This window comes from Callospermophilus lateralis, chromosome 6 (genome assembly GCF_048772815.1).
Source record: "Callospermophilus lateralis isolate mCalLat2 chromosome 6, mCalLat2.hap1, whole genome shotgun sequence".
Classification (NCBI taxonomy): domain Eukaryota; kingdom Metazoa; phylum Chordata; class Mammalia; order Rodentia; family Sciuridae; genus Callospermophilus; species Callospermophilus lateralis.
The window spans coordinates 62,574,098-62,596,175 of record NC_135310.1 but is presented as its reverse complement, the minus strand read 5'-3'; the positions used below and the strand labels follow the sequence as shown (position 1 = coordinate 62,596,175).

General features: G+C 34.0%; 1 protein-coding gene across 2 annotated transcripts in view; it reads left to right on the top strand.

The window, feature by feature from the left end:
• Nucleotides 1-22,078, top strand: part of Grik2 (glutamate ionotropic receptor kainate type subunit 2) — a 645,182-nt gene that overhangs the window by 221,670 nt on the left and 401,434 nt on the right. For both annotated transcript variants that reach the window (XM_076859896.2, XM_076859897.2), the window contains exon 4: nucleotides 17,851-18,032. In XM_076859896.2, the coding sequence (XP_076716011.2) occupies nucleotides 17,851-18,032 (182 nt within the window). The remainder of the gene's footprint in view (nucleotides 1-17,850; nucleotides 18,033-22,078) is intronic.

Sequence of the window (22,078 nt, the reverse complement as noted above, 5' to 3'; positions counted from 1 at the left end):
ACTCTTTTTATAGGGTGATAATCTTTTCTGACTAATATATATATAACAAGTAAGACGAAATATTTACAGAAAGTCTTAACAATAAAAAAGGAAAAAAAAACCCTTAAAGTCAATATATTATTACTTAAAAGAGTTATTAAATATTTTGATAGTTTCCTTTTTTACCTCCTAAACCATGTTTATTGCTATATAGAAGCTTAATTCATCATGTCAATTATTAATTGAGTTGTGGCAGATGTTCACTCTGCTGAAGATATGTGCTATTGCTCTCTTTCTGTCTCTCAAGAGATTAGCTTTACTCAAGTAGCCATTGTGTGATGACCCAGCTTGAAATCATAAAACCATAGATTTAGGTATCCAAATTTGTCAATTGGGTATCATAAATTTCTTCCTTATATTGGAAAACATGCAACAGAATTGTTTTGAATTTACATGATATAAGGTATGTAAAATAATGACACCTTATAAATGCTAAAGGGCTATTTTGAATTTCAAAAGATTTCCTTATTGAAATTTAAAAGTATTTGATAGCTTTAAGGTGTAAAAGCATTGAAAAAAGTAACCATAATAAAAGATCATGGGGAAAATTTAATCAGTGATGAAAATATTTTTTATCTTGACTGTGGTGATTTTATCATGTCAAACCTTATTAAATTGTACCCTGTAAATATGTGCTGTTTAGTTTATTTCAGTTTTACCAGAATTAAATTTAAAACAAACAGGAAAAGTAAGAGTAATGGATCAAATTATTTTATCTTACAACCACAACATTTCTGTAAAAATAAATCCCTCTACATTTCAGTATTTGCAAATGACATCACTGTGAAAATTTGAGAATGACTTAAAAGTCTTTATCGGTAGAATATATTAATTTTTCTGCTTGATAGAAAACCTAAAACTGCTACAATTCTATCTTGTCAGAAGATCAAAAAATTTTAAGATCAACTTGAAATTTTCAACCTTCAATCAGAAGTACATTGAAAGGAGAGAAGAACAGAAACATTTGGAGAAGAAATTATTCTAATATTAAAATGAAGAGGAGGGATAGAAAAGAGAGATAGTGTACAAGAGATAAACATCAATAATGATTGTCATGACAACAGCTTTTGAAAAATCACTGCATGCAAGTTATAAGCTAAGCATTTAACATGTATTTTTTGTTTTACTCTTTTCATCACAACTCTGGTATATTGTCCCTATATATACAAATATGAAGTCTGAGTTTTCATGACATTATGAAACTTTTCTAAGAGCAAGTTCTAGTAAGTGTCAGAACCAGGAATTGAACCCCAAATGTTGAATCCACTGCTCATATTCTTCACTGTAACCCTATCTAATAACAAAGACAAATAAGAAAAAATTATTATCACATAATAACAAAGAGAAACAAACTTTGATACGTATAGGCAGATGAATAGTGAATTAGCAGCAGATACCTAGCCCTTGTTTAAGGGTCCAGGGTCTCCACACACATCTCTGCAAGACAGAGCTTTGACAGAGCTTTGATGATTGACTCATGGTATAGCAATGTTAAGGCATTTGGAAAGCATTGAAAAACTTTATGTGTTCTCTGCAACTTTTGCATTGCACACATTTTTGAGAATCTAAAGTTTTCTCCAAGGATATAACAAGTGCACTGTAAGCCAAGTTTTGTTTTATGAGATATTAGAAAATACAGCCCAGCAAACAAAAATAGGAGATAAGCAGAGATCAGTAAATGGTATATAGTATCTCTGGTTTTACAGAGGAAAAAGATCATATATGAAGCAGCCTACTTTCACCATAAAAAGCATACATAATTCCCTTTATACAACTATTCAAAATAACTATTCAGTTCTTTCTTTATTTTCTTTTCTTTTCTCTTTCTTTCTTTCTTTCTTTCTTTTCTTTTTTTTTTTTTTTTTTTGCAAAGGATGAATAATCTCTACCATTTTATAAAAGGAGAGAGGCAATATAAAGTTGAATCATGTAAAATGTACCTAAATGGCTGGAATATACATCTTAGGTACTAGTACATAAAGCATTCAGCACAGGAAGCAGCATTACATGATCACTGCCAAGTGCTAGTTTCAAATATATGATACTATTTACAATGGGGCCAAACAATTCTTTGTTGTGGGGAGCTGCACTGTTTATGGTAGAATGTTTAATGGTATTCCTGGTCTCTAAGCTCTAGATGTTAGTAGCAACCCCCAACCCTTACTGTGACAATCAAAAATATCTCTAGATGTTGCTAAATGATCCATGGAGGCAATATTATCACTTCTGATGGAGATCCACTGGTTTCTTGGAATATATTCCTAGTTATTGTTGCAGACATAAAATAAAGATAGGCTACAGCTTTAGGTATGCTATGGGCTTAAAATCTTTCTATAGCTTAGATGCTAATATAAATAGACTCAGTACAGTTGGGATTGAAATATGAAGATATATTTGCTGGTCACATAAGCATTTGTTAGACACCTACTATATGTGTGTCACTATTCCAGGCTCTTGTGTTACAAAAATAAAGGACATGATTTTGTTCTTTTGGTAGTACTGGGGATTGAATCCCACAGTTTTTACCACTGAGCCATATCCCCAACCCTTTTCATCTTTTGTTTTGAGACAGAGTATCACTAAGTTGACCAGGCTGGTTTAACTTGTGATATTCTTGCCTCAGTCTCCTCAATTGCTGGGATTATAGGCTTGTGCCAATGCACCCAACTTAAAGATATGTTTGAGATTTAAATTAGATCAATCATATATATTATTCATCCAGATTCTCCCAGGTGTACTTCTTTCTTCTCTTAGAGGATCAGAAACCACAAATTATGATCCCTAATACCTAATGATTATAAAAAATATTTTTCACTTAGTTATGTTTTCTCTTGGAAATTAACATGAAAATTGCCTTTGAAACTATTTTCTTTTTTAGTTTTTTTAAAGATTCAAGCCAAAATACCATGCCATTCACTGTTTTTAATGAAAAAAACAGATGTATGTATATTATAAAGCTAGAGTTCCAAGCTATAAAGTTTGTTTATTAACCTGTGATTTTTAAATATTTATTGTGAAACAATCATAATTTTATTAAAAAAGCATATTTCTATTTTTAGATGAATTTAGAAGAAACACAGTTTTGTGAATAATTGTTAAAGCCATATGTTTTCTATAAGCACCTTTATGCTACTTTACTCCTATTTTCTCTCAAAGAAGGAATTTGGGGTCCTGGGATACAAACAAGTCAGCAAATAATTGGTATAATTATAGTTCTAGAAACTCCTAAGTGTTTTATTTATTTATTTTATTTTATTTAATCTTTGCAGGAAGTAGAGAGATATTTCAGAGAGCATAGAACAAGTGAATACGTTCTATAACTTGTTCAAGATCACCTTACGTGGCATCCATGTGATGCTCAGTCTAAGGTTTGTGCTTTAGCTATTCTACCACTTTGCCTCTGGACCATAATAGGCTGGAGCTATGTTCAAAATTTTAAATGACCATTTATCTTATAGGCAATGTATAATAGTGAGAACACCATAGAGGTATCTACTGCCTGATAACCAGCTTGACTCTCATGGCTAGTCCCAGTCTGACTCTCATGGCTAGTCCCAGTCCATCTATATACAGGGACAAGTTTCATTCAAGTTGTTTCCCCTGGTATCTTATGAATTATTAAAAATGATTCTCTTTTTTATTTTGTCCATATGCCCTCCCCATAACGTGCTTAGAGATGTAAGGTTCATAGCAAATAAGAAACTGAATTTACAAAATGTTCAATGCATGACCAGAGTTACTGTATTTCAGGACAATGTTAAGGAAATTGGACCCAATATCACAAGAATGAAGGGAAAAATTTCAGAGTATGAGCCCTGAATCATTGAGTTAGTCATTTTTTTTTTTCCCCGTCACTGTTTTCAAAATACCTAAGAACAACAACTTAGAGGAGGAAAAAATGTGTATTTTAGCTTACAGTTTCAGAGACTTCAATCCATGGGCAGCTGACTCCATGCTCTGGGCCCAAGGTCAGCTAGAAAGCAGAGAGAGATAAAGATAGATTTACAGTTAGAGATGTAGAGATAGAGAGAGAAGGAAGCTGGGGATATGATTTACAATCCAAAGGCATGTCCCTGTGACCTACTTCCTTGTAGCCACACCCTACCTACCTAAAGTTACAATCCAGTTCAGTATTCCTTTCAAATTATTAATCTAGCCAATGGATTAATTCACCCATTATTTCACAGCTCTCACAACCTAATTATTTCAACTCTGAGCATTCCTGCATTGTCCAACAAAAGATTTTTTTTTTTGCAAGGGGGGGCACCTCATGTCCAAACCATAATAGTAGCTCAGGAAGAAAGGGAGGTTATTTGGTATATGAAAAGTGTGTAGAAGGGTGCAAGAGGGAAGCCAGGTGTGTCTTCAGTTTCTGTTCAGAGCAGAGGCCATGTATTTGAACTGCAAGCCAGAGCAGTAAAGGCCAAAAGAGCCCCTTTAAAACTATCCTGAAGTCTTTCAAGAATGCCTCATGCAGTTAAAGCTGATTCAGTGCTTTTGTACCAGCTCTTTGAAACAGGGCTTCCTGGAAGAGCCTGACAAATTAATGTTTCTCTTGATGAAAGCAACCTAAAAGTAGGTTGCACCCATTTGTAGAATGAACTCAGGTACTTGAATTCACCTTCCTGAGTAGAAAACGTTTTTCAGACCAAAACTGAAGAGCAAAGGTTGACAATACTAATAACCCCAAGAGGGAAACATATTAGAAAGCAATTAGTATATTTGTCAGTCTAAATGCCCAGATACATATCTTCTGCTGTTTGTTTAGAGGGAGAGGGAAAACATACAGTCTGCCTGGTTCCTGGAGCAGCAAGAGGTCACCAATGAGGGAAAAGACAAAGCCGGGGAATATTGGTGCAAACATAAAATTTATCCTCTTCCTTTTCAGTTTAGCCCCAAATTGCCCCTGTCAAAAAATACTCAGAGGACAGAGAGAAGCTAAACCAAAAGTCCTTTCTTCTCAATCAGCTGTGCTTAGGAAGAGTTGATGGTGGGGGGTTGGGGGGATATTAGATGAAAATCAGCCCACATCCCAAGATACAGTCACAGTCAGCAAGCCCCAGGTCTCTTTGAGGAGGCTCCAGCCTGCCCCTCACAGCGCCTGCTGCCCCTCTTTGTTCCATTAGAAATAATCACTCCTAAGTGGCCCATCATCAGTGCCAGCATGATTTTTTTTTTTCAATTTGCTAAAAGCTTTTCCCTTGGCCTATTTTTATTTTCTCTTTTGTTTCTAAGTAACTATTTTAATTCCCTTTCCCCTTTATTTTGCAGTTAACTGACTTGAAAAAATCTGATATTTAATGGGGCTTACAGACTTGTTTCATCTATCCTTCTGTGCTCCCCTCCCCTGTCCCTAGTAACATTGCATATGCATTAACCAACAGAACTATTAATGGAGTATTGTTCTGCCCTTTTTCAGATAAAAAATATAGAGAACTCCAGTTGGAATATTTTCTCTCTCTCTCTCTCTCTCTCTCTCTCTCTCTCTCTCTCTATATATATATATATATATATATATACACACATATATATATATATATATGTATACACACACACACACACACACACACACATTTCTTTTTGCAACAAATAGCTTCCTTTTAAATCCAGAAATGAAATGATGTTGAGGTCCTAAATTGCTCTCATCTAAAATGTTTTACTCCCATCTTCACTTTCCTAGATTATGATAAATTTTCCCTTAGAATGAATTATTCAAATTGAGCCAGTCCTCTGAATCCTTAGGAAAAACAATGCCTTAGCACTTCAGGTCTATAGTACTCACTTATCACTTGTCATAATCTGCCTGGTACTCCAGATAGATTCTCTTTTTTTCTTCTGAAATATTATTTATTTTCTCAAATGGATTGCAAGCTTCTCAAGATTAAAGATTATGTTATTCATTCATTCATTCATTCATTCATTCAATAGATGTATTTGAACATGTACCACTTGCTAGACACAATCAAATCACTTATGATATACCCAAGAGGTAATCAAATAAAAATTTCTACCTCCATGGGGTTTATATTCTAGTGGAGAGAGACAAAGAATAAAAGTCAGTAAGTTATGTAGTTTGTTAAAAGTTGTTAAGTGCAACAGAAAAAAATAGAACAGTACATGAGAATCTGAAGAATAAGAGGAAAGATCTATAATTTTAAATTGGGTGATCAATGTAGATAAAAGAATAATCCATGTGGATAATCAAATAGGAGCATCCAGGAAAAGGATGTACTCCAAAGCAGGTGCTAAACAAATGGAGTTCCCAGCAGCTTATTGGGAAGACTGTGATAGGAGCAGGGAGTACAGCTTAGGATATATTCATTGGGGATCCTGATGACATCCTAGTGAAGATATGTTGGGGAAAGCAGTTGGATATAGGAGTCTAGAGATCCAGTAGTGTCTGGGCTGGAATATTCATTTGGTATTAAAGTCATGAAACTGGGTGACATCCAGCACAGAAATGAGTTTAAGAAAAAAGTCTGGAAGATATAAAGAAAGGATCTGTAAGGAAAGAATAAAACCAAGAACATGAGTTACCCTGGAATTCAGGTGAAGAAATTATATCAAAGAAGGAGGAAATGATATTCTGATTGTTCAAGTGAAATGAAGGCTGAAACCTGACCATAGTATTTAGCAACCTGTAAGGTCACTGATAATTTCAACAAGAGCAGTGTGAGCAGAGTGTTGGAGACACAGTCTGATTAGAATGAGGTTTAATGAGAATGTGAGGTTCAGTGGGATGAATATTTGTATCCCAGAAACTTATTTATGGAAAATCTTGTCTCATTGTGATGTTGTTTAGATGTGGGTCCATTGAAATTTACTTAGGTCACGAGGGTGGTACCCATTATATAATAGAATCAGCATCCCTATGAAAATAGGCCAGGGAGCTATCTCATCCCCTTCAGCCTTGTTCAGTCTTCTCTTGGAACTGAGACCAATTAAATCTGATTTAACAACTAATTTGAGTAGTATCCTAACGTTTAGCTTAATTCTTCCTGCTACCCTCTGACTCCTGCTTCTGTACTTCTATTAGAGCCTTTCCAGAAGTTGTATAGCTGGCCTAGGATCTCTAATCCATAACCCTAATTCCTTTTGTTACCCTACCCAATGTGTCAATATATCTCATGGCTGAGGTCTGGTTATAAATCTACCAGGATCTTGTGCAAGATGTCTGATGTTGGTTTTGCCACTGTCTCAACCTCCTAAACAAGTATGCGTGCCTACCCCACTCTCCTGTTCACTTCTACTCTAAAATATTTCCGAGTTCTCACAATTTACCTTGCATGCTCTATTGCAAACTTGTCCTGTGTTGACAACTTTATACTTTTAGATTTTACAAGAAGTTGAAATGCAGATGACATAAGTATATATGAGTGTTAAGTGTCCTGGTCTTATTAACTTTGACCTTTGAATACTATGATAACTATAGCTAATGAACTTTGAATGACAACTCAATGATTTTCACTCTTATTTATTGATTTCCATTGGCTAATAAAATGTTAACAATTTTCTGAATACCTCTGATTTTTAGGTACTCATTTAATGCTAACTATCTGGCATATCAAAGAGTTACACATCGAATAACAAGGAATTGCTGAATATCAGTTATGATAGAGGCTATGTAGTTCATTTATTGTTTGAAAAGACTTTAGGAGATTCAGACCCCTCTCATTTATTAAAACTGAAAAACTAAGTTAGTTTATTTATTGGAAAATGCTGCACACTTGAAAAGTGATATAAATTGTAAATGACAATCAGAAAAGTTTAAAGAAAAATATTCAAGACAATAAAAATGAGAGAAAATATAAAGTTTTAAAACCTAAGAATATTCTGAAACAGATACTTTAAAATAAGTAGGTTTATGCTTAAAATATAAGAGTAGGTTTCACATTTGTATAACAAACAGTGAATTTAATAGTTATTCTGCCCAAACCCATAGGTGGATAAAAGTCAACCTGCAGCTCAATTTAATTGCCATTGTCATTGTTGTGGACTAAAAAGTATTTTGGAAACAACTAAAAATTAAATTGCCCTCTGAGAATTCAAACTGTGAAGTCAACACATAATGAATGATAATGACAAGTTGCAAACCTACCTTAAAAGACATGGAATGCCTTACAGGTAAGCAATATTTGATTATATCCTGCCTGAAGGCACCAGCATAATTCATAGAATAAGTCCATCAGAAACAGAATAGGTCAGACATTTAATTTTCTTAAAAACAGAGACAAGACTTGTCCAAATATTGTTAATGGGAAATAGATTCTTAGCTTTTACTCCCAAAAGGATCCGCCGGGTTGCACAGTGGATATAAAATTGCCTAGGAAATTTAGAGAAAAACGTTCAGGGTTTAAATCTGGTTTTCTACTTAACAGCCATGGAAATAATATCTGAGAAAATAATATCTGAGATTCAGTGTCTTCATCTCATCTCTGAAAATTGGGGATGGCAATGTTACTTCTTTATGGAATTTTTGTAGACATAATATAAACCCTCAATAAATCTTATTTATGTTATAGCCATTGGACCAATTTCATTTGTTGTGATCCCATACAAAGTATCAAGCAACCTTCTGATCATGATATGATTTCTTGTATAGCTTGAGAATTCACTGGCCATGTAACTCAAGAATCACCATGCCTGTAACCACGGTATTTCTTATTATAAATGCATAGATTTATAGTATTATAGATGAGTCTCATGATTTTCATCAATGTGATTCCATTTGTTAGCAATGTGGCATGTTTCAGAGGAACCCAAAAAGTCAAGATTAATAACTTTTAAACAAATACTGCCAGTTAAGGAGGTAGGTAAATTATTTTGTGTAAGAAATTCTGTTTCCAAAGAAATGATAAGATAAACAAATAGATACATAGTAGGACATTAGTAAAAAATCTAGGATGAGGGGGAACATGGAAAGAACTCAAGATCATCTCTTTTGATTTAATATCTTGAATTATTTTATTATTTAATATCTTGAATTATTTTATTATCCCCTAGTTTACTACTCAGATACCTTTTCTTATAAATACCATTTAAGTAATCTTTTGACAGGAATATTTGTTCATATCATTCTCCTTAATTTCTTCAGTGATTCCACATAGGCAGGGAAGTATAGCTCACTTATAGAACATCCTAGCTTCCATTTCTCAGAGATGGGGCCCAGACAGTAATGTTCATCCCTTAAGGTAAGCCTATGGCCCAGGCTGCAGTTCATTAGATGAAGAGACAGCTGTACCAATTAGATTTTCTTCTAAGATTCTAGAAATGGGAGAAGCAGAGACTAATTGTTTTCTGCCTGTTATTGGACCTATAATATGTAAACTCAGAAATTAAAAGATTGCCTTGTCTTCTATGAACTATAGAGCAGGGAAGACTGGTCTAATTAAAAGGGAAAGAATGAAGCAGACACACAAAAAAGAGCAGAAAAGAAAGACATCTTCCCAAGAACTGCATTCCTAGAGTTGAGTTTTTTGAAACCACCTGAATAGTTCTAATAAATTTTCCTTTTCTGAATAAGCAGGATTGTTTATAAAATACTTGTGGCTATGTACTTCCTTCCTTTAGCAATTCAATCTATCAGGGTGCCTTTCTTCTGTGATTTTCACTTTCAACTGAGCCAGCCTCCTCTCCTACTATCTCACAGCTTACCTTTGAATCTCCAGCTGTATCAACCAAACAACTCACATGAATTTTTGAGCTTCCTATACTATCCTGTTATGGTGCTTTGTAATACTGTTTCCTCTTTCTCTAATACCACCCATTCTGACCTTCTTACTAAATGTCTGTCCATCCCTACGAATTCTATTCCAGCCACTTCTACTGCACTTTAAAGGTGGCCATATTACTGCACATGATTCATTATAGAAAAATGATTTGCTTGTCTCTTTCTCTAATGCCCTATAATCTCATGAGTGGCAAATAGCTATCTTTTATATTTTTGCACTTTATGTCTGCATCCCAAATAAAATACACAGTAATGTTCTGATGTAGTCACATCTTGCAACCATTCATAAAATAAGATATATAATATATATTATAAAGTATATATGTGATGTTATATGTAATATGTATTTTTTATAATTTAATATGTATATAAATCACATACATAATACTCTTATATAAAATAATGGTATTTTTTTCTGGAGCAAAAAAGGTTAAAATAAAATCTGAGTTCCTAAAGAGTCATATTCTTCTTGCTTTCTCAACAGCACATAGAAGTTCTGATAATTATTGTTAGCCAGGGCACAACTACCTAAAGCTTCTTAAGCTGTTTTGTCAGTGTCAACTTTAAATCATATTTGACGTATTAAGTGGCAGGATAAAACCAATAACAGCAGCATCCTGGGACAGAGCCAAAATAAGAGCTGTGAAGGATCATTTGCTGCTCCATAACTGCACTGACCTGGACACAAGTGGGGATTAAGGGACAGCAGGCTACCTAATCAACCACTGTCTGGAGAGCTACAGTCGGGTTCTCACAAGCTGAGAGGGCAGTGGGGATGACAGAAGGACAGGTAGCCATTGGAATTGAACAATGAGGTGTGCTGGTCCCACTGGAGTGGGTCAGTCACATGGCCAGGATAGCAAGTGATAAAGTGTGCTTGAGGAAGTATGACAAGTGCTGAGAAGGAAGAGGAGGAATGTTCCTGGATTACACACTTCCACATGTTCCCTTTGCCCTAAAAAGGGTCCCTGTTTGATAAAAAATAACAAGTTTAAATAATTGTTGAATCCAAATGTTACCAAAGTCTGATCACAAACCAGAGTACAGTCATGCTGTTCAGAGAGTTTCAGAACATTTCTGTGGTGCATATTTGAGTTGTGTGCATTTATACACAACATTTATGTTTGTCTCTTCAGAGTCCCTTGAAGGATTCTTTGGTCACTTTTTTCCCTCTACCCACTGATGCCACAGCGATAGGCATCTAACTCCTAGTTCCACCAAATCATCTCGGTGTGTGTGGGGGCACTATATGTGGTCCTTTTCGGGACTTTGACAGAACTTTTGTAGAAAAAAATTCTTTTCATGAGCATGAGATTCTATTGCTCATCTGTGTCATTAAGTAGGTAAAGTTAAGAGGTAATGAAGGTAACACAGAGGAAAAGAAAACTCAGTAACTAATTTAAACAATTCTGGGCTTCAACCTGGCAGGCTTTTTTTTTTTTTTTTTTTTGGTTACAGGAGACAGCTGTGTTTTTTGCTTAATGTAGTGTGAGTTGGGTCTGCACATATTACCAAGAGAGTCCCAATGAATGCAACTGCTTGTTCATTAACCTATCCAGCTATTTACCTGCTGTATCTCATTGCAACAGGCAAAAGCCTATGTGCAGCAGCTATATGACGAGGACAAAGAAAAAACAAGTGATAGTATGGCTCCAGCACTGGTCATCTTAAGACAAAGTCACTTACCCTCCAGTGGCGCCCCCAGTGAGAACAGCACTTGAATCAATCACTAATGTGCTTATTTTTCCTGTGATTAAGACACAAGCAAATTTTAATGGCAAGAGGCAAGGTAAATGAATTGAAAATGCAACATTAATTTTGTTGGCTTCTCACAAATTGAAGCATTCTGAACAGAAAATTGGCCTTAGCACACACTAAAACTTAGACCCTGAAGCTTTAGAAGCCAAAGGAGTTTGACCTTGGCTTGGTCCAAAACACTATTTACTTTTTAATAATGCATAATGGCTTTTCTCATATCAGTGAAAAAAGAAACATGGATTACACATTTTTGCATTGACTTGAGAAGTAACAGACTTGCAGCCCCTTCTTTCCTTAACACATCTCTGCTGGAATCTCAGGTATGTTCCATAGTTCAGTCCTGCTTAAGTAGGTGTCCCTCAGAGGTAGTGTGGACCTCATCTTGTGTATTGGACCTAGCTAGTCTCAGCACATGGTAGGAACTGAGCACATTCTATCCACTTCATTCCTATTAAGCCTGCTTCTCCTCCCATCCTGAACACATAACTTCTGGTTATAGCATAAGACTCAACCCATTAAGACAGCATCTTATTCTCTGTACAGTTTTCTTTGGATGGAGTGGATGTCTGGAGCCACAGTGACTCACTTGCCCCACTAGGTCTAGAATATTGTAAGCCACTATCATAAAGTACCTTTACTTTGGAACTAACTCTGTGCTGTGTGTTGAGTCAAGTCTAAAGACTCCTTATTATAATGTCTACTCAGTATGGTTCTATTTAGCCACTGTCATGGTATGCAGTCCCGCGTGAAATCCTCTTCTGAATGTTCCTAACTTCTTTGTTTTTACCTTCCTCTCCCCAAAATATCTAGAGCACTACCTTCACTACAAACTTAAACTCCACAGGCCATGATTTACTCCTGGATTTGCAAATATACAAAGACCTTACTAGAGGCTTTTACAATAATATGGTAGCTTGGTTCCATATGTGAGAAATGATAAGAATTGTTCATTGTCTAAGAATAATTTTAAGGTGTATCTGGTAGGATTTATGAGAAAGCAGACATAGTATGTGCTAGAAATAGAGTAATCAAAGATGATAGAAACAATTTTGACCCAAGTAACACGAAAGATAAAATTTTCCATTATTCTTGTTGGGGACAACCCAGGGAGGAGCAGCTTTGGGGTACAGAGGTGAAGAGCCAGTTTGGGTATACTGTGTTGTAAAGTAGAGATTCTGGAGTACCAAAGGACTACCCTCTCATCTGACACCAATCATAAAGTTTAGCAGCCTCTGAGATTACCCTCATTTCTGACGCAAATTTCAATTTCAGGGGTCATAAAGATTACCTCAATTTTGATAACCCTAGAAAGGTTCAGAGTTCTTTGAAAACTGTTATACTCACTGTTACAATCTGTAACAGCAAAGGATACAGAGTACAATCTGCTTAAGGCATAGGTACAAGGGCAGAGTCCAGGAGAAATCCACACTCAGAGCTATAAATTGTTCTCTCATTTAGCTATGGCTGAAGTAAGTGAAAGTAGAAAAAGAGTATTTTATTGGCTGAACAGTGCTAACTTCTCCAGGCAATAATGTGGGACAATATGCACAGAGTATTCCCAACCAAGAAAACCTACCTAAGCCACAGTATCCAAAGTTATTTTTGCAGCTTGGTCATGTAGGCATGACCCATTGGGCTTACAGTCTCCAGCACCTTCAGAGGTTAAGCTGATACTACTTGGCCCAAAGCTCTTACCACAAACTACATAACCCAGGGTACCAAGTTAAGAAAGACAATCATACCAGACAAGGCATTCCGAAGACTTAGAGATGAACTACCAGGACATAATAGCAAAAGCCACACCCCTCTTTAGATAAGATTAATTCTGTACTATACAGATGTCAAATAGAAAAGTAAGCTTAGAAATCTAGAGTTCAGGGAAATATTCTTGTCAGAGACAGACATTTGGAGTTGCAGAACGTGGCATGAATTTAAGGTCCTATATTCTAGATTCTCTACTGAAGTTACATATCCCACTCCCATGAAGGATGGCTGATAAAAATTTGGAATCCGAATTTTTTTTCAATGCCAACATACCACTGCTATCAAAATCATTTTAATGCTCTCATTATAATATAAATTATTTTAAACTTACATATGTAAATCTATTTTCACAGCATTATTATATTGCAAAGTCCATGACTGGAGCACATACACTATTTAGTTTACTTTGAAATATCTCTGTAGCCCAAATAAGACCTTTTAAGAAAAAGAATTCATTGAAATACCATAATTTGGCCTGCCAATGAATTATTATCTTTCCTTAGCCAAAACAGAAAGGCTGATGATGAAACACTGAATGCAGAGGAGTCATTTTTTCCTGTTGTTATTGCTTATTACACAATGCAAGAATTACACAGACCACATTAACTAAAATGATAAATAGGTCTGGCGATTAAGCCAGGTGGTAACGCTCTAGTTTGTGTAGCTGTTGAAATGGATACCTGGGTATGGGAGGAAACATGGGACTCCCTTCCTGGGGCTAGGGGAGGTTGGGCCTGCTGAAGAGGTGTTGTGATTGATTTCTTTAGAAGAGAGTGCCAGCTGGAGTGTGCATAAATGGCTCCTTCTGGATTCTCTTTAAAAGCTAAATTGATGGCAACTTCTGAAAAGAGCAGCTCAGACCTCTATCCTTGTAGCATAAATATAAATCTTGATTTCTGCTACCACTGAAGTAAGAGAATGTAGGAAAAGATAAAATAATAATGTAATGTACTCTCAGTGAAGGAATTAGAGAAATAGAATGTAACTCATCTACCAAAATAAGGAGATAATTGCAATGTGGTGCACTTCTTTGTTAGGAGAGATTTTAGGAACCCATCTGTGCAGATTGTTTCTTTTTTATTATCATTACATAAACTAATTACATTAGGGAAAGGGGAGCATTTTAATTAAAAGGCTGTTTTAAAGAGTTATAATTCTACTGTGTCATTAAGTAACCTAATCGAGTGCTGAATTTGTTAAACAGTATTTGTGAAAATGGTTTGCAAATTATTTGTAGTAACCACATTTTCAATAAATAGATTTTTCCCTTTTATTTTTCCATTTTGACCAGATGAATATATGGCAGTAATATATGTCAACCATCTCCATTTTGGGGATACTTATTTTTTTTAGAAGAAAACAAAAATATTTCATTTTACAAAGCATGCATATTTGTTTGTGTATGACAGGTTTTAATTAGGATAATCTCCTCAGAACATGATCAGTTGCAAAGGGAAAACATTGAGGGAGGTGGAATGATGGAAAGAGACCCACACAGCTAACATTGTGATCAAAAGACATTGCTGCTGCATAAACTCATTTTTCTTTGAATAAAAACTTCATATACATTAATTATGCTACTTGGATGACATCACTGTCCCACATAAAACAGATGGGAAAACTTTTATTCTTTGGATGTTTTTAATGCGTTTTCCATTTTGTTACCCTTTTCCCATTCATCCAATGTATTCTAAATAATAGAATTCAGAGAGGGATTACTATCTAAATGTTAGGGAATGAAGAAAGCAAAGAATAAAGAACAGAAGTATGGAAAAGTGAGAAAAAAATAACATGCAAAACAGAAATGAAGGCTTAGAGGAGACTAAGTACCTACTGAAGGGGTGGAAACAGGAATTTAAACATCACTATTTTAGTATTCAAACTGGTCTCTAGATTTCTTCTCTTTACTTGAAATGCTGAAACATTCCTATTTGAAAATTGGATGTGAGAAGCACTACAGAAACCACTTTTGTATAAGAAATGCCATAGTCAAAGTATAAAGATGGAATAAATACTATTATTTTAATTATTATATTTATTGATGAAATAGTGTCTTCAACTTAGTAAAAATACACAAAATACACATTGAATGAATGAATGAAGACAAAATTTCACTCAAATTCTCAAGTAGGACATGGCAGCTCCAACTAACAGCAATGATTTTTTAAAAAATGTTTTTGCTCTTCAATATCATTCCCTGGGGAAGCTGGCAAACTGAAATCTGTTCCATTAATGCCAGCAGGAGAGTGTATGTGTGAAGAGACTAAGTAAACATTGTACCTGATGGCTCAATGAACTATCCACATGAGCTCTTAAGAAACTTGAAAATACTTGGCAGTATTTATACTTAGGATGATCTCTACAAATACTATTTCTGGATGTCATCCTTAAGAAAATTTCTATTTTTGAGTTAGTTAAGCTTTTTTAATCCAAAACTGCTGGGCTAATCTGTAAGTATATCTCCTTTTCCTTTGGTAACAAATTAATCTCTTAAAATGTTCTCTTAAATTTTTATTCTATACTTTTTATCTAAATCAGTATCAAAATATCTTCCAAGAACCATTTGGTAGCCAGTAATTTTTTTAAAAAATATGTTGTTCTTTGGCTCAAGCTGTAGAGTATACTAGCCTAGCATGTGTTGTCCTGGGTTCAATACCCAGCACTTAAAAAAAATTTTTTTCCCATGTTGACAAATGTAACTGCAATGATGAACTATCATTTATTATCTAAGATAAGCAGATTCCTTTTTCAGTGTTTATGTTTTATTTATTAATGTTTTATCCTATTGTAAAAAAGAAATCAAATCCCTGTACAAAGCTCCATAGATTATAGTTTTTTTTAATTAGCTATACATGATGTAGAATGAATATTTTATAGATTTTGAACTGAAATTCAAACCCAACATTCTGACTATGGTACACTTATTCCACCAAAATTACATTTGACACTTACACAATCTTGTGAGATCAGTAGGCAAGGGGTGGTTTTATTTACTTTGCTAAGGTTGATATTTGTTCAGTCTACATTTACATGAATATTTTTTTAGAATTATAGAAATTAACAGCAGGAAAAATTAAGTCTAATACAAATTAGCAATTTTTCAGGAATTTTGGCTTTAGGGCCACTAAATAGTCTTAATTATAGTGGATATTCAAAATTATTTGTAATATGTGCTATATTTATTGATAATTATGTTAGCAATAAAACAAATATTTAAAATATTTGTTATTAGTTAAAAACACCCAGAATTAATTTTTATTCTCAAGATCTCATGTGGTCATTTAATACAAAGTAGATTCTTAGTCCTAAATAAGGTATGTCTTTATTCATGTTTCCAAATAGAGTTAAGTGACATGTTTACATACATATCCATATACATAAATGGGGGGATCCAGATTAGCTATTTAAAAATAACTTGTTTTATACTGTCATACTAATAATGATGATGGTACTGTCTTAGGGAAGGTAGTACTAGACAAGTAGAAATATACAGATGTAATATTCTAAAAAGAAAGATAAACAAAAATGAAGAATAGAAGGAGAAAAGGAAATTGCTTAACTTTGTCCAAGTTACAATAGAATTAAATAATTCATTTTTTTATTTTGAACTGTTTTGTAGAGTGGGTCTTACATATCAGTTCTTAAATGTGTTTCATTACTTGAAAATTACATGAAGGAATAAATTCAGTAATCTGTCTCTGTTGTTTTAAAATACATCACAGTTCCATGATCTATTAATGTATCCATTAATTTGATATATTTGAAATTTAATCAGGAGTTAACTTCTCTATGAGAAAGCCTACTTTACCAATGTCTAAAGTTATATTTATGTGTTTGTATTTACATATCTTAAAATATCATATCTAGAAAACAAACAAAAGAATGTCAGTTATATTTATTAAAATAATTTATTATGGTTCAGGTTATTTAGGGCCAGTTTTATTAAGAAAATTTACTTCACTTCTACATATTCACCAGATTGTGTATACATGTGTATTTATCACAGCATTACTTGCAAGTAAGACAAAAAAGAAATAACCAAAGTGTTTAATAAAGGGGATAGCTATATAAGATGTGTGCAAACTGAAACAGTGTTCATTAAGTCAAACTAGAACTATAGTCACTGACTTACAAGGACCTCTAGGATGTTGTAAAAAACAGTTATTAATATAAAATACAAAATAAAACTCTATTTATGTGTGTGTAAGTGCTTAGAAATTCTTATAGAAGAACGATATTTGAAGCTATTAATAGTGACAACTCAATGGGGAGTGGAGTTAGGGTATTGAGGAAAATTTTACTCTAAATCCTTCTATAAATTTAAATTATTTACATTAAATTATAGTTATTTACTTCTTTTATGATTTGAAAAGTACTTTACAGAATTTGTAGCAAAATTAACTGAGGACCTGAAGTTTATTAAAATAGGAATTTCAATGGTTGTGCCATGAAATGCACCTGGACATAATTAAGAAAATCATGCATCATAGTTAGTGTTTAGTGATTCTATGGCCACTCTGATTTGCCTCCAATATTCCTTTTTTCTTTTTCAATTAAAGGTCTCATTCGTTTGCAAGAACTCATCAAAGCTCCGTCAAGATATAATCTTCGACTTAAAATTCGTCAACTGCCTGCTGATACAAAGGATGCAAAACCCTTATTGAAAGAAATGAAGAGAGGCAAAGAATTCCATGTAATTTTTGACTGTAGCCATGAAATGGCAGCAGGCATTTTAAAACAGGTAATTTTGCATTACTTACATTAAATCCTTAGTCTTCATATACTTGCATTTGAAGTATGAGATTTAAAAAAAAATACAATGTCATTGTTACAGTCAATTAAAAAACCAGAGAATTCACCTCCATGAAATTTTATAATACAAAGTCAGGAAATTGCTTTTAATTAATTGTCTTAAAGACAAGTAATGTAAACATACGTGCTTATCAAAACAGTTTAAAGTTTTGAGGATATATTCAAATGCCTACAATACTGTTAATCAGATTATTGAATAATGAGATAGATATTTCTGTTTTATACTGAAATGAAGGAATAAACTATTAATAGTCAATGATTGAATAACTCATCCATTGTTACCAGAACAGGAAAAAAAAAGATAAAATAGAGAGATGCCTTATATATTTGATATTATTTCATCATCACCACAACCAAAAGAAATAAGGACTATATCCACTTTACACACAAAATCTGAATCTCATCTCAGAATGAGAAATTTGAATAATGCAAGGAAATAGCAGAGTGGTTAATGTCTCATCTATATTTATTCCAGAATAAAGCTATGCTTACCTAAAAGAACACTTCTAAATTGGTCAAACAAAACAGTTTGGAGCAGTAAAACAATGAAAACTAAGCACAATTTAGACTGTACAGCAAACATGAAAAATAGAAATCATTGTTCATCTGTCTCTTGCATGTGAGGGAACTGAAATTGTGAATTAAAATGGTTAGTAGAAGGCAATACACTTACTAGGTGGTAGAGTGGGGTTTGAACCTAACTCTTTAGATTTTTCTTTCATGCATCCTGGGCTGACATCACATGGCTTGGGATTAGTCAGCTGTTTTCAGACCTCTCATGCATAGAATAAAATGTCTGCTGGAGAGTTATACAGATTCAAATGACAAATTATATCCCATTAAATATAACTACTGACAACAAATGCCTATTATAACATGGTTAGTTTATTAAGCAGATGTTTGTATTCCAATATGAATGTTGCTTTCACTGTAGTAAAATATTTAATTTGATTTGAAAATTTGTTCTAGTTTATGTTTGGGTAACAAAGCATATGAGTGATTTTGGTTTTGGTTTAGTAATAAATAAAATGATGCAATAAACTCACCACTAAAATCTAGAGTCAGAATTTATTTTTCACATAATTTCCAAACAATTCTTGTTCACATTTAGAATATACAAATTTGGAAAGCAGACCTTTCTTGGCTCCCAGAGCACTCTACTATTCCAGTGACAGAACTTTGTCCTCTTTATCTAGGCTTCTTACAAATATGTAAAAGATCAGTTATATTTTCTTTGAAGAAGTAACTAACTTATTTTGCTATCTGGAGGATAAACATAGCTTTAACCTTTAATGATAGAATTGGCCTCCTGCCTTCTATTGGGTATACCCATTATTTTACATTTATTTTATTATATAAACCTGTTTTGTGTGCAAAATGAAGGCAGAACTAAAATAATATTTAAATATATTCAACAGAAAGAAAGTATAACTCGTCAATGAAAAACAGAACAAAGGTAAAATAAGACTATGAAAGTTGCTGGGCACGGTAATGCACACCTATAATTCCAGCTGTTTAGGAGGCTGAGGCAGGAGTATGGCAAGTTCAAAGCCAGCCTCAGTAGATACCAAGACAATTCAGTGAGAGTCTGTCTCTAAAATAAAATACAAAATAGGGCTGGGGATGTGGCTCAGTGCCCCTAAGTTCAATCTCCAGTATCCACCCCCCAACACACACACAAAAATTCTATGAAAGTTAAGTGCAAATTCTATGAGTGACATTATCATACAACATTAATGCTTTGAAGACCAGTAACACAGGCAGGCCACATACATGGTGGCATTTTTTTTTCAACTTACCTCATCCCAGAAAGTATTTGTCTCACATTTGAATGTCAGTTATTTTAGAAAACAATTCAAGAAGAAAACAAATACCTTCCTTTTAGTAAACGTGGCAGTAAATTCAATAGAAATCTATTTTATGATTTATGCATTTTTTCTGAGATTCCTTAGCATCAGCTAAGGTTGGAACCTGGAAGATATAATGTTTTAGTCAGCTTTTTTGCTGCTGTGACTAAAGGACCCGACCAGCACAAGTGTAAAGGAGCAAAGGTTTATTTGGGGTCTCACAATTTCAGAGGTCTCATTCCACTGACAGCAGGCTCCATTCCTTGGGGCCCGAGGTGAGTCAAGACATCATGGTGGAAGAATATGTTGGAGGGAAGCCACTTACCTGGTGATCAGGAAGCAGAAAGAGAGACTCCACTCTTCAGATACAAAATATATACCCCATAGCCACACCCCAATGAACCACTTCCTCCAGCCATCCCACCCCCTGCCTCCAGTTACTACTCAGGTACCTATCAGGGATTCATTTACTGATTAGATTAAGGACACCACCCAATCATTCTTACATTGTCTGACACATGAACTTTTGGGAGATACCACATCTAAACCATAAGAGATAGTATAGGAGATGAATAGCAGAAATAGATGAGCTGTCAGCTAGTCTGGTTTCATTTAAGAGTAAATGTTAGATGTAGCCATAAAAAGAGATGGCCTTAATCAAGTTAAACTTGTTGGCTTTTTTGTTTATTTAAATTATCTATTTAAACTAACTGAGCATTACTAAATATCAAGCAACAGTTTGGAGTTTTCTTGTCTGAAAAACTTAAAAGTGAGTGGAGCTTGTGGTTTTTTAGATTTTCCTCTGAGGCAAGTTGAGTGCACTAATTGGGGCATGCCTCAACAGCAGATGATTCCACCTTTGTCCATATTTGTCAGAGAATCCCCTAGGGGAGAGTCAAGATGCTCTGAAGTAAAACCTCACAAAGACATGCTATCACAGAGGAAAAAAAAATAGCAATCAGGAAATTCAAAGTCTAGATCAAAAAGTGTGAAATAAAAACCTTTAGATTAGAAAAATGAAAAGCTGATGCAAATAACTACAATAGTAAGAAGTAAAATAAAGTTAAAATAAAGAGATATGTATAGAGACCTGCCCCCTCTTCATTTTAAATCTTGAGCAGTATAAAGTTTGGATATAACCCAAAGAATATGTTGATTGCAAATTATATACCTAGATAACTAAATATGCAATTTTTCATACAATATTTCTAATACTAAATCAGCTTAATTTGGGAGATTTATAATGTTATTTTTATTTTAGAAAAACTAATTGTTGATATTTTTAGGAAAGTGATATATATAGAACAACTAATTTTCTGTTGAGGTAATTTATTATTAGTACATAAAAACACACTGATTTTATTTTTTTAGTGTGTTTTGAGGTATGCATACAATTCATTCAAAAGTAGTAGTGAGACATAATGCTATAAAATTAAAAGAAGATCCAGAGCAAGTTCTTTTGTTATTATTATTATTTTAAACAAATCTTTCAAGATTATATCCCTGTTTTTTGTTTTGTGAGTGAGATTGCAGTAAAGGTACTTAATAAAAAATAACTATCCTCTTCTATTTCTATTATAGCTTCTTATAGATCATATATCAAAACCAATAACTGATTCTTGTTTTCAAGATCAAAGGCTGAGAGAAAGTTAATGAAAGCCACAAACAGACCCCAGGTATCCATTTTAAAATTCTTCTCATGGAAATGAAAAAACTTGTGACCAGTGCAGAGTACCCAAATCAGAAGCTGGCCACCCCTCTTGCCCACCATCTCTTCAATCCCTTTCTACCCATCACCAAAGCACAATTTCCTAAACAGGTTTGAAATGCCAAGGTTTTCAAATTATCAAAGAAAACGAAAAATTTGAGAATTCATAGGTTCTAAAAATGAATCTGTTTGAGAATATAAAATATGTCATTCTATAAAATGACATAGATTCTAAATGTAAAAGAAGAAAATAAAAATGGAATAGATTGGTTTGGAGTACTTAAAATGAAATTGAAAGACCATTATGAATCAGAGCTCAGGTACCTTGTCTGCCGAACCTTGGAATTGGGCTTCAAATTCTGGCCAAGATTTGGATTGAGTCAAACTGTAGTTTTCCAAATATTGTTAGGCTCTGTTGAA